This window comes from Bidens hawaiensis, unplaced genomic scaffold (genome assembly GCF_021521415.1).
Source record: "Bidens hawaiensis isolate Kalapana, Puna unplaced genomic scaffold, B.hawaiensis_p1.1 tig00057673_1, whole genome shotgun sequence".
NCBI lineage: Eukaryota > Viridiplantae > Streptophyta > Magnoliopsida > Asterales > Asteraceae > Bidens > Bidens hawaiensis.
Genome location: NW_027500391.1, coordinates 7,998 through 22,232, shown reverse-complemented (window position 1 = coordinate 22,232; position 14,235 = coordinate 7,998). Strand labels below are relative to the sequence as shown.

The 14,235-nt window shown below is 36.9% G+C and overlaps 2 protein-coding genes across 2 annotated transcripts; both read right to left on the bottom strand.

The window, feature by feature from the left end:
• Positions 1 to 342: 342 nt before the first annotated feature.
• LOC143601958 (uncharacterized) lies at positions 343 to 1,871 on the bottom strand. Its single transcript, XM_077079225.1, has 2 exons — positions 1,721 to 1,871; positions 343 to 806 (listed from the first exon to the last, which is right to left on the bottom strand). The coding sequence occupies exons 1-2, from the start codon at positions 1,869 to 1,871 to the stop codon at positions 343 to 345; spliced, it is 615 nt and encodes a 204-aa protein (XP_076935340.1).
• A 6,967-nt stretch (positions 1,872 to 8,838) lies between these two features.
• Positions 8,839 to 9,999, bottom strand: LOC143601957 (uncharacterized). The gene has a single exon (XM_077079224.1). It carries the CDS (start codon positions 9,997 to 9,999, stop codon positions 8,839 to 8,841), a length of 1,161 nt encoding a protein of 386 aa, XP_076935339.1.
• Positions 10,000 to 14,235: the final 4,236 nt, after the last annotated feature.

Sequence of the window (14,235 nt, the reverse complement as noted above, 5' to 3'; positions counted from 1 at the left end):
GAAGTTGCAGTTTTAGAGATTATTTGATGCTAAAAAGATGTATAATTTTATATACATCAATGGACAAATGTAAGAAGATGTGGTTTTTAGTTAAATTTTAAAGATGAAGATGGATAACCCATTATGCTCTTGGTTGTCTATTGTCTAGCTCCTTGCTAATATAGACTTTTATTATTATTTTTAATAAAATCATCCGTAAAAAATGGTTTTCTTTTTGAACGGCCAATCAAATTATATTATGAAAACAAGTATCGTTATAAGCAAGGCGCTAATAACAACAAAACAACAACCACCCAATATTATCAGCAAGTATGCCTAGTACAATTGGCATACACCACCCAATTACAACACAAAATTAATACCCCGCCATTTCTCCCATGTTAGACCCGCGCTCTTCCCTCGGTTTTTAACCCATAAGAAGCTAAGTGCCTTGATCTCCCCAACCACATTACATAGATTAGCCACTTTTCCTTCAAATAATAACGCATTCCGTGCACGCCAAAGACACCAAAGCGTGGTTAAACTCACTGAATAAAAAGCCTTGGCTTTCCGATTTGGAAGGTGAGTAAATCGATGAAGCTCCAACAAATCTTTAACCGAGAAAGCGAAAATAGGTGGAACCATACACAAAGAGGAAATCACGCTCCAAACATCTTGAGCAAATTGGCATGATATCATCAAGTGTTCAACCGACTCCACCTCTTCTTCACAGATCGGGCACACCGCTGACGTCACCATAATACCTCTCTTAACCAACTCAATCATAACCGGAATGCGTTCAATTTCCACCCGCCAAGCATGAATACCTATTTTTTTGGGACCCAGTTATTCCATTCCATTACATAATTTCCCACCACATATTCTTGATCAACTAGCTCAGTCTACAAGCTTCTCACCGAAAACCGACTTCCATCATCAAGTCCCACACCACCCTATCCATTCCATCTTATTGAACTACTTGTTGACACATCAACAAAAGACTCCTAAGTTCGACCACCTCTCCCAGCCCAGAAGGTTGTTGGCTCCATCCTCACCTACCACACACTTTACCCCCAAACATCAATAACCTATCAGATACTAAGCAACCTTTCCTAGTTTCTAGTACAAACAACAACGGAAATTTCTCGTAGAAAGGTGTGTTCCCTCTCCAGCAATCAAAACAAAAAAGGGTGTCCCCCCCCATCTTGTACTTCCTTCCTTATTAACATTTTCAAATTAACACCAAGTAACAAGAGTTCCTTATTAATATTAATAATGTGTTTCTAGGGGCCCGAAATGGAAACTTTAACCGGGATGAACGACCAAGACCTCTACGAGTGATGAATATGCCACACAATTTTCCTCCATAATTCGTCCTCATTTTTAAACCTCCACCACCACTTCGCAAGCAAGGTAATGTTGGTGTATTTTAGAGACCCGAGCCCAAGACCCCTCTTGCAAACCGAAGCTACCACTCGTTTCCAAGCCACCCAGTTAATTTTTGATTCCTCCTCTGAGCCTCCCCAAAAGAATACTCTTCGAATTCTTTCTAGCTTTTCAATAATTCCAACCGGAGCTTTATACAAGGAAAATTAATATGTCAGTAATGAGTTTAGAACCGACCATAAAACCGTCACTCTACCTCCAACTGATAACTTTTTTCTTTCCATAATGATAACCATTTTCTAAATAATTCCACAAAAGGATCCCATGACTCGATCAAGTTCATATTACCTCCCACTTGTAAACCGAGATACTTGAACGGTAGTGGACCCGTTCGACATTTCAACAACCTCGCCATCTCCGCTCGGTCCGGCTCCTCTACCCGAATCCCATAGATCCAACATTTTGAAAGATTGATTCTCAGCCCCGACACCAAGTAAAAGCATCATAGAATACGCCTTAAATTCACCACATTCTCCCTTTCCCACTCCCCGATGAACACGACATCATCCGGATAAAGAAAGCGAGTCACCTTCGGGCCTTCAACCCCACACCTTAGACCATTGTACAACCCGACTCTATCCGCCCTTTCTTAAACCCGGTTAATGTCTCCATCGCCAATACAAAGAGAAATGGCGATAAGGGGTCCCCTTGTCGAAGACCTCTCGAGCAATCAAACTCTGGGGCTGGCGAACCGTTTACAAGAACAGAAGCCCTTCCGCCCTCCAAAATGGAATGAATCCATCGCCTCCATTTGAAGGGAAAATTCATTTGTTCGAGTACTGACAAAAGAAAATCCCAATTCAGAGAAGCATAAGCCTTCTCTATATCAACTTTAAATATCACACCCCTATTTTTGCATTTTTTCGTCCAGGCCACCATCTCGTTTAATATTATTGGACCCTCTAGTATACTCTGATTTGCCAAAAACGTTGTTTGTTCCACCGAGATCAATTTCTGGATGACCTTCTTTAACCAACTAACTAACACCTTCGAAATCACCTTGTTTAGACACCCAATCAGACTGATTGGACGAAAATCACCCAAATTTGTCGGGTCTTTGGTTTTCGGAATTAGAGCTATAAATGAGGCAATAACGCCAAAAGACAGTCTACCGTTAGCATGAACATCGTCAAACATCTCCAAAAACTCATTCTCAAAGCAAGACAAAAGATGTTTAATAAATTTGAAGTTAAACCCGTTTGGTCCAGGAGATCGGTCCCCATCACAATCCCACACCGCATTTTTAACCTCTAGCAAAGTAAACGGTTCCACTAATCCCCTTGCATCATCCCCACTTAATGACCCAACTCCGATTAGCCTAACATGTGGTCTCGTCTCGAGCGGTTCAGTGAATCGTAACTTAAAATAATTAAATGCTTCCTCTTTTATAACCATCGGGGTAGAGTTCCAAACTCCATTAACCATCAGTCCATGCAGTCGATTAGAGGATAGATTCGCGTTCAAGATACTGTGGAAGTAATGAGTTATCATCCCCATCCATTACCCATTCCACCCGTGCTTTTTTGCCTTAGATCACTTTGTTTACACCCATCCACCTCATCTATAAAATGGTTGTTTGCAGGAGTTATTAATACGAGAAACTATTTGTAGATTCAATTTAATATTTAGCATAAATAACCGATTTCTTTCATATATATAGTTGATCAAAACTCCATTAAAGACAAAAAGAAACACAATCATAAATATAAACGTTAAACAGTGTATAGGACCCCTTCATGTGTACCATAACGGCTAAATATCTCAACTTATAAAAATTCAAAAATCCTGAAGACAAAAACATAACATCTCAGACTCTTACATTAATAATGGCTTCTTCTTCATACTCTTTTCCAAATGTTGTTCTTGTTTGCTTAAATTTCACTCTTTTAATTCTATCCATAATTTCTTTATCCCCAACGATATTAATCAATTCAACACCAACATCAATGGGTTGGGCATTTATCCTCGTCTCTTCAATCTCGCTCATCTCGTCTTTTATCGGGTTTTACTCTCGCTTCTGCTTCATCAACCATGTCACCCTTCTCATCGTCACGTTGGTGGCCCAATTGGTTGCAATTTTAGCCCTTTTACCAAGGAAAAATCAACTCTTTCGATGATGAAGTCACCAAGAGACCCTAGAGAAGTGATGGTCTTAGGGAGGCTCGAATGCGGGCTTTTATTGGTCATGTTTATGTTGCAAGTGCGTGTTTTGTGCTTCACCAGTTGTGCAAATCGTCGGGTCAAAGAATATAAAGCGGGTGCAGAGGAATCCATGCAAGATGTAGAGATGAACCAGAAAAATAATCTTAAAACTTAAAAGATATGATTGTGGTTTTTGGTGTTTGGTTATGATTATATAATTATTCAAGGTCTCTAAGCTTAGTGTTTTAAGATATGTACAACTTAAAGTTTTTATGGATTTATACTTATTTGTACAATGTTTGTTTTACACGGGAAAAAACGAGTTGCCAATAAATGCGACGTGCATCCGGTCGGTTTGTAATGACACGGGAACTTCTAGTAGCAAATGAAAGAGAACTAATAATAATAATAATAATAATAATAATAATAATAAGGTCGTGGTATGTCTGGAGGATATTAACACTTGTATAGATTTTGATACCAAAAAGTACTATGTTTTGAAGTACCAACTCCATTTTGAACAAAAATTCATTCAGACCGAACTCCATTTTAGCTAATAAACATAAGTTATCACAGAAAATAAATGAAAACTCTAAATAGCGTTAAGAATGTATACTAATTAAAGTTTAAGGTTAAAACTAAATCTAATAATATAAAATTTTAAGATTTGACCCAATGGACCCAACAAGTGAAAGTCATTTTCAGTGACTGTGTAGTGGATGAAGCCTCTATGGGGGTGGTAGTGCGACATGTGACGCCACGTCAGTATATAGACTTTTTGGCTAAAATGGGTGTAGTAGATGGAGCTCCTTCCAAATCATCCTATTATTATTATTATTATTATTATAAACAAAAAACAAACCCGCCAATCACATCCACCATTTTCCTCCACCTGGCGTTGTGTAGGGAAAGCACACCCCTCCAAAGCGCCCATAGCGCCCCAGAGGGCGGTGTACACGGAGCTATGTGGCGTTTTGAGGGTGGGAAGCGCCCCACTATGGTGGGTATAAGGCCCAACGTAGTGGGCATTTTGGAAAGCAACGTCTAGATCTAGATGATGATGATCAATCAATTAATTGTACCTAGTGGAATTCCACCAATAGCAAAGCTATAAGTAGGTTCTGAGGAATATGGGATGTAGGTACACCATACCTCTATCTCAGAGAATAAATATGTGGCTTCCAGAGAAACCCCCGCTCCAAAAGTTATATGTATGATGATGATGATGATGATGATGATGATGATGATGAGCATCACACCTCCCCCTAGCTTTTTGGAACAAGCGTTTCCTACAAAACGCGTATATATTGTTTTTTGAACAACAAGCACAAAGTGATATATGAGAAAAGAGGAAAGGAACCTACAACAGGAAGCTGTAGAAAACCCATAGTTACAACAAAAATCTCACACAAAACTAAACCATAACACTAGAAAGAGGAGATTTAATCCAATCAATCCAAGTAAACTCATTGAGTGTGGACCTGTGCTTTATCCAACAGTAGAGATTTAATTTAATATCTTCCATCACACTCTCCTTTGACAAACACCTATTATTGAATCTACACTCATTTCTTTGTTTCCATAAGAACCAAAAAGAAGTGAAAATAATGGCCTTCAAGATTCTCCTTTCCGAACTCGCCTGCGGCTTACACGCCACTTCAATGAGCTGGGCAACTGAATCAAGGCCCGTAATATCCCAACCGCACCATATAGAGACCGCTCTCCAAACCTCCTTAGCTCTTTTGCATTTGAGAAAAACGTGATCCACCGATTCAGCCACCAAGGCACATAACATGCAATCAGGATTAACCGAGACCATTCCTCTTGAGATTAGATTGACAGCAACCGGAATCTTATATTTAAGTAACCTCCAGACAAAACAGATAATTTTAATTGGTAGCCACCTCTCCCAATAGCGATTTGAGACCGCCTCATTCCCATACAACGCTGCCGCCATGACCCCTCTCATTCGATTAACCGAAAACTTACCCGAACTATCTCCGATCCATCTCCAACTATCCGCTTTACCAGTATAAAAATTGTAAGAGACCACCATTTGCTTCAGATCATTTAAATCTAAAAGAATTTCATCCCGCAAAATCAACCGAGACCAGCTCCAAGTTGTATTTACCAGCCCCGACCCGCTCGACAAAACTCTATCACCCACCAAACAACCTTTATGAACCTCTAGTGCATATAATTCCGGGAACAAGTCTTTCAAGGTGAATCTGCACATCCAACTGTCAAGCCAGAATCTAGTACTTTTTCCGTCTCCTACTTCTTTAACAAACAAACTTTTCAGATCCAAACCCAACGAGGAGAAACATCTACCAATTTTATACACTTTTTGCCACGTGCTACATAAAGAGAGCCTTACCATCTTAGCATCCTCATGAAGCCGTGTAGAATGAATAGCGTTTATACATCTCACCCACAACACCTCCTTTTCTAAACGCCATCTCCACCACCATTTTGCAAGTAAAGCCAAGTTCATAACGTTAAGATCACCCACACCCAAACCTCCATATTTTTTAGGCTTTACCACCTCAGCCCAAGCAACCCATTTAATCTTCTTATTAACCTCCGTCCCTCCCCACAAAAAAATCCTTTTGATTTTCTCCAAGCTATCAATCACCTTCACATGAGCCCGAAACAAAGAAAGAGAGTATAAAGGCAAGCTTCCGAGGACTTCTTTTACCAGTGTTAGTCTACCACCAAACGACAAAGTGGTTGCCTTCCACCCATTTAACCTTTTCTTGACCCTATTTACGATCGAATCCCAGTATCACGATAATCCCATGTTAGCCCCGACCGGCAACCCGATAAAAGTGATCGGTAGTGATGCAGGTTCACAATGAATAATTGCAGCCATGGAACCTACCTCATGATCTGTAACCCCAACCCCAAAAACTTGGCTTTTACCAAAATTAACCTTAAGCCCCGAAGATAAGTGGAAGCATCTTAAAATCCGTGCAAGATTAATGCTGTCACTCGCATCCCAATCACCCACGAACATCATATCATCTGCATACATCACATGCGAAATTGTCGGACCATCGTTAGGCAGACGGACCCCCTTTAATAAATCTGCTTGAATAGCTGATTTCATTACCACGTTTAACCCCTCCATAGCAATGATAAAAAACAAAAGGAGCTAAAGGATCCCCTTGTTTTACTCCTCTCTTAAAATCAAATTCCGATGTTGGCGACCCGTTTACTAACGCCGAAGCCTTCCCCGAAGATAGGCTCGATTTAATCCAGTTCCTCCATTTAGATTCGAACCCTACCTGATCCAAAATAGAATCCAGATACGCCCAGTTTACTGAGTCGAACGCTTTGTCAAAGTCGACTTTAAACAGCAAACATTTTTTATGACAACTATTGATCCACGAGATTACCTCGTTAATGATCAGATGACCATCCAGAATATTTCTACCCTCAACATAGGTCGTTTGCTCCACACCCACAATCAAAGAGATCACTTTGTGAATACGAAGCGCAAATAACTTGGAGATAACCTTTGACATACACCCTATCAAGTTGATCGGTCAATAATCGCTTATAGCAATGGGGTCCTTCTTCTTTGGATGAGAGAAATAAAAGAGGAGTTACACCTTTTTTCTAAAAAGCTGATCCTTTCAAACTCTTTCACATATTCATAAAAATCTTTTCCCAGAACCTCCCAAAAATGTTTAATAAATTTGAAAGTAAACCTATCTGGTCCCGGAGATTTATCATTCCCGCAGACCCAAACGGCTTCTTTCACCTCCTCCATGGAGAAAGGCCTTTCAAGCCACAAACTTTCCTCGACTGGTAATCGTTTAAAGATATTGTTGCACAATCTCGGTCTCGTAAGAACCTGTTCATCAAATTTATTAGCAAAGAAGGAGAAAATTTCTCTTTTAACCAACTCCGGCTCGGTCTCCCAAATACCATTGATAGAAATACCAGTTATCGTCGATCTTTTTATATTGTTATTAATATAACCATGAAAGAAGCTACTATTTTCGTCACCCTCTACTTCCCATCTGACCTCGGCCTTCTGACGAAGATCTAAATACTTTCTCAAATTAATCTCTGAAATATTCTTTTTAGAAACCGCCCTCAGAACTCTCTCTTCATCTGAGATACCCGAGCCCTAAGCTCGCAATTCTAGATCACCTACAATATCATTCAAAAGAATTAATTGTTCCTCCTAAATATCCTTAGTGTTAGACCTCCAAGCCTTTATATCCCACTTAAGAGACTTAAGCTTTCTCATTAAGTTGAGATCTTTAGAAGCACAAGGCCTACCGCTGGACCAGGAACGTATCACTGTACTCTCAAGCCCATCACACGACAACCAAGAATTAAAGAATTTAAATGGAATAGGGCCATACCGTTAATCCATAGCCGAGAAAAGTAACGGACAGTGGTCCGAAAAATCCCTCGGAAGCGCCGTGACCGAACCTGTCGGCCACTTGGAAAGAAAATCCTTGCACACTAGAATCCGATCAACTTTACTCATGTGACACCCATCATCACTCATCCAGGAAAACCTCCTACCACCCATATTATATTCCGATAACCCCATCGCCAAAATGAAGTTGTTGAAATCAGCCATATCCGCATCACAACCTGAAACCGGCAACCTATCCTCCTTTACACGGGTCTCATTAAAGTCACCGAGGAAAACCCACCAACTAGAATAAACCGATTTCAAAGAAAGCAGCTTAGACCACCGAACCTTCCTCTCCACTGAAGATCTAGAACCATAAACACTATCGAAATTGATACGATCCACTATACCAACCCATCTACCAGAGATTAGAAAAAAGTTTCCTTCTCCACCTGCAAATAGTTGAAGGACGTAGGGTCCCACACACAGAAAAGACCTCCAGATCTTCCACAAGCACCAACAGCCTCCGAAACGAAAGGGGAATTTCCTCACAACAAATTGAACGGAATATCCAACGGGTTAACCAACTGAGACTCCTAACCACAAATCAACTGAATATTATGACTCCTCCTCAAATTTTTAATCCACTCCAACTTATCTACTCCCCTCGTCCCAGCCCCTCTATAATTTAAGGTCATAAAATTCATGTTAAACCCTCTCTCACTCCATCTCCAACGATAGAGGCTTGAACAACCTCCTCATTACCTGCCATCAAGAAGCCAACCAACTTCCCCACCTTCATCGTGCTAAGTACTTCCATATCTGTTGAATCAACAGAAGTATTCAGTGAAGAGGTTGCATCATAAACACTTTTGGAACATCCGGAAACCGACCTAGCCCTTTTGAGTAAAGCATCCCTCATGACATGTCTTCCCCTCATCCTCAGAAAACACCAAATTTTCCTCCCCCATGTCCTCATTATCAGAATCCGCCTCTGAACCCCCATCCTTGAACACGAGTGTCCATTCCTCAGTAACCCAAACCGAGAGACGCGAGCCTTTCCAACAAACTTCGAAGTTCTTATTTATGAAACTGAATTGGTTAACCAAGACACAAGCTCTTCCATATGAAAAATTCTTGTCATCATCTGAACAAAAATACGGCCACAGAGATCTCCCCACTCTCTCCTGAACGCAACTGAAAAGAGTCTCATCATGAAACTGAACCGAGACCCTGAAAATTTTTAACCAAGAAATTCTGTGCTTTTGAACAAAAGAATCAATCCACCGCCTAGCCCAAGCAAACCATTTCATCCAACAATCTGCATAATTCGCTAGAATGTTTTCACCTTCGTCTTTTGATTGAAACTGCACTAGAACATTCAACCCACCAAAGTACTTTATACAGCAGTTGAATAAACCATCCATCTTCAAAAGAGAGAAAATGTTCAAAAGAATTTCCAATGTCTTTACCTCGGCCACCAAGCACCTGTTAAACCACTCTTTGGGCCTAGGCGAGGATGAATCAGGAACAATAATTTTTTCCACATTCTCTCCGACAGTCTCCTGATCTAACCGACCAATGACCTCTCCTTTTGCCACACTAACATAGGACCTTCCATTACACCTCCCATTACCAACCAGTTTAGAAACTCCACTTCCCACCTCAAATAGGTTATTGCTTCCTCCAGACTTTGGCTTCTCAATGTCACCACCCCAATCCTTCCTTCTGTAAAATTTTGACAAGTTTGCCACAAGTCTCATCTCCCCAAGACGAACCTCATTTAACATTTTTTCCAGTTTCTCTGGGTCCAAAACGTTCATGAACCTGGCGAAACCGAAGATGCTTCTGCTCCTGTTTCTTTTGCCAGCCAAGTAGACATCAGCAATACTACCCAAAACTTGAAGCCTATTCCATATTCCTTTGCTACTCCAACCCTCTGGAATGTTAGTGATGTAGTAGTTGGAGGCCAGTCTTTGAACATTCTGAACATCTTCCCTTCTGTTGTAGTCAACAGCCCTCCTAGATAAGCTCCTCCTGTAGTCAACACCCATCATTGGCCTCAGCAGCAAGTAGGCAAGTCAGTTGAAAGATAATATTTGACCAGGGTACATATATAATGGCGTCTTGGAAGTGTTTATTCATACAAAATGCGTATATGGCATAAATTTTGAGGGTTTCGTGAGAGAGAGGGAGGAGAGAGAGACGTTTTGGGGTATTTTTCCTACTACACTCACTTTTTGCAAATTGCCCAAAAGCTGACTAGGCGCCACATGACGTAAAATGTCCGGGTATGCCTAGTTTTGATTACGCATGGTCTTAGTACATAGAAGATGTAAAAGAAAAATTATTAACATTCGTCTTTACGTATCACACTTAAAACAATATGTATAAGTGTTTATCTGAATCCTGTATTTTTCAATTTAATACTAGTATTTATACTCTCTAATAAAAGCCAATAAGTTTTGACACTTGTCACTCCTACATTAAACCCACCTTTTTAACAAATTTATATTAATAAAATAATAGTTACCATTCTTAAAATTTTTGCTTCCAAATTTGTTAATTTAATATTTACTTCTATTTTTTTTAAACATTTGATATTTATAATTATTTTTTACTTTAAAACTGTTTTAAAAACTGTTGTACAACGACTGTGTTAATAGTGTTTAACAGGTTTATTGTTTCTTGTATACTGATTATTTATTAAATATTATATTTTCAAGAACTGTCCATGTTGTACACGGGCCTCAAACTAGTTGGGGTAATATAGAAATATTTGTGAACTATAGTAGAAAAGATGACAATTAATAATATGACATTTGAATTTGTAATATAAATGTAAAAAATCCAAATTTAGCCTTTGTGTATTTTTCGAAATATGTAGATAAGTAAATGACTTAAGTTGTTGAAATATTAGTTTGGACCAAGTAAACCGAAACCTAAAATCCATCTAAATACCCATAATAGGATTTAAACCCTCATCATCTCTCTTGATGACAAATTATTATTTTTACTTATTTAGCATAACATTGGGGAACATTTTGACGTAACCTCATAAACCCAATTAACTCTTCATCTTTAAACTTGATGAAAAATTATTAATTTTTACTTATTTAGCATTTATTTTTATTTTTTGTAGCGAGTACAAATGTCCTCAATTACTGTAGTGAAGCCGTCTATGCCGAATACGCCTTAACTTAAAGTTTTAATATTTTTCTTTTTGTTAGTATTTTTCATGGTTTGTTGGGTCGAAATATGAACATTGGGCCAAAAGAATCTGGATCAGATTCCGATCATAATTAAGTTGAACTCTTGTTGGGCCTCTAGAAAATGTTTAGATAATTTATACTAGAGGTGAAAAAGAAAAACCGAACCTGAAAAGAAAATCGTAAAACGGGGTTTTTTATACCAGGGTTTTTAATACCCTAACCTGTACCCGACTCTACCCGTATAGTACGGATATGATAAGTATTTCAGTACCAAAACCAGAAACCCGTTCTATATCTGAACCGGTTCCATACCCAGAACCGGGTATTTGAAAAACCCGATATATACACCTCTAATATTTACTACTAACAATATCTAAGTTATCAGTTATTACATAAGGATATAAAAATTTCATTGAACAAATTTGAGAAAAAAAAATATTGAATAAAGAGAAAATGACAGAATATTAAAATATAAAACCTTTTGTGACACAAGTCTTTACATTTTATCTCTACTACGGGTTTAAAGGCCTAAAGTAAATAAGTTATTTTAATCACTTGATGAATTTATGAAAGCTTGTAGTTAAAAAACGACTGCGTAACAAAACTAGCCGGGTTATGGTGGTGCGGTTATTAAATTCGGTTAGTATTGTTAATTTTATTGTGACATCAACATTAAATTCAAAAGATAATTTTGTAAAAGCACAAGATAATATTGTCACATGTACAACTTATAGTTAAAGCAACATGAATTCATTTAATATCGGTTATGTTCGTTACGACATAGACACCAAACCCAAAAATTAAATTAGTTAACGTCAAAAATAGTAGCACCATTAGCATAACGTATAATACAAAATATTAAAATATTACAAATGTTTTTGATGTATGATGATGATGACGACGACGGCGATGGTGATTTGTTGCGACGACTCTCTCTATCTCTCTCTGAGAGAGAATTAAACTTAAAAGCTTATCAGTGTATCATTTTGACGATTTCACTTACCCCATTCCTATTGACAAATAATGTATCTTCTTTCACATTATTAATGTAGTTACCGAGTTTATACTTAAGTTTGTCTTTTCCATCAAAATCATTAAGATCTCTACCTAGTTATATATATATATATATATATATATATATATATATATATATATATATATGATAGCTCTGCTCACTTTTAGCTCTGAAGATTTATCAAATTCTATTAGGTTTGAGCTTTCAGTTATAATTGAGCTTTTAAGTAAAACTGCGCTCATTATTTACTAATAGGCATGGCCGGACTTACTTGAGAAGGAGGAGTAGCACCCGCTACCCCTCAACTTTTCCGACTAAATGAAAAACTATAAAATGTTTTACGTTTTATGTAATTCGTTAGCCCTGAAATTATATTATGGTACCATTAAAAAATCTAAAACTTTTCAAAGTTAAAAAAACTTAAACTTAACTTAAAATCTATGAAGTATGGATATCATGGAAGAAAGAGAAAGAGGAGTGGAGGAGATAAAAACTAAAGAACCTTGAGTTTAATAAAAGAAATTAAATTCTAAGCAAATTTATTATTAACTCCCTTCTAGTTAAACACAATTACAAATAATACCCTTTAGTTTAATTTGAATTTTAAATCACCTTATAGTTACGCATTTCACATTACTTTTTAATCGAATATTCTAGTTAAATTGAACAGATGAATATAATATGTACGTTTAAATTATATGCTTTGTTGTTAGATTAGTTTACTGATTTATAATTTTTTTATTTATTATTTTGGTTTACAATTGTCTTTTTATTTTCTTATTTAATTAAATATTCTATTATCAATATTTGTGTTGAGTAAACTCAATATTCACTCATTAACAATATGCGTTTGATATGATCAAAATATATCAATAAAATCATTGTATTAGTAAGTTAATAAGTTTGAATAATTTTACAGTATCATTAAGTAAACAAGTTTGGGTTATTTTGGGGCGACCCATTATAAACAAACTTGTTTTGATCCGCCATTGCAAACGGGTTAATCGGCTACAATTATGCTTGTAACACGAAGTCGTGCCTGTGACACGCCAAACGCGTAACCAAACACCTGCATGAGCAAAACGCTATACTAGGCTGCGCTACATGTGAAACGCGTTCATATGACCCATTTAACACAAAACCGGTAAAAAAACATTTTTTTCTTAATATACAATTAAAAAATTTTTACTCTACCCCTAAAATTATTCTATGGATCCGTCACTGCTAATAGGTATAGAAAGAATGAACGCCTCTTTAATTAGAAGCGGGCTATTGATGACTAGGCTGTTTAATGAGAATTGTGTTTAAAATTTTGACGGATTAACTCTATTAAAATCACTGTAGTCACTTGAAAAACCGCTACTACGCACCAAAAATATCATTGTAGTCACGTGACTACGATGTTATAATGTCGAGCCCGCCCCTGATGATAATACATGAGAGATGTAAACTGTTTATGTGTTTAATTTGTATAAAAATAAAAAAACATTAATGAGAAAATACCTTATTTTTTATATATATCTATTCTAATAAAATAAAATAATTGTAGACGTGTGTCGGTTTGTGGGTAATCTTCACAATTGTTTTCCCTCCAAAATTTTTATATGTCATATATCAAGAATTATTACTTTCCTTTTACACCCTATTTTTATTATATCTATTGCATAACTAAATTATTCACTTTTCTTTAAACTATATTTATATTATATCTTTACACTTTTATAAAAATAAATATTTACATATTATACTACTATACATATATATATTTCACAACATACTTGGTGAAATCCAAAAATCAATAACAAACAGTGTTTGTTAAATACTGAAAAGAATATATTTTTAATGTTATAATTAACATTTATACCATGTATATTGTTGAAGATTATAAATAAAAAAAATAAAAAAAGTTCTAACATGCTTTCAATTTACGAAGTTTTTTTTAATCATTAAATTATAAATATATTCTTAAAAGCTGATCCATTGTTTTAAAAATTAATCCATTCATCTATTGGTTGTTTTGTACATTGTCATATAAATTTATAAATTATAAATATATGATTTAA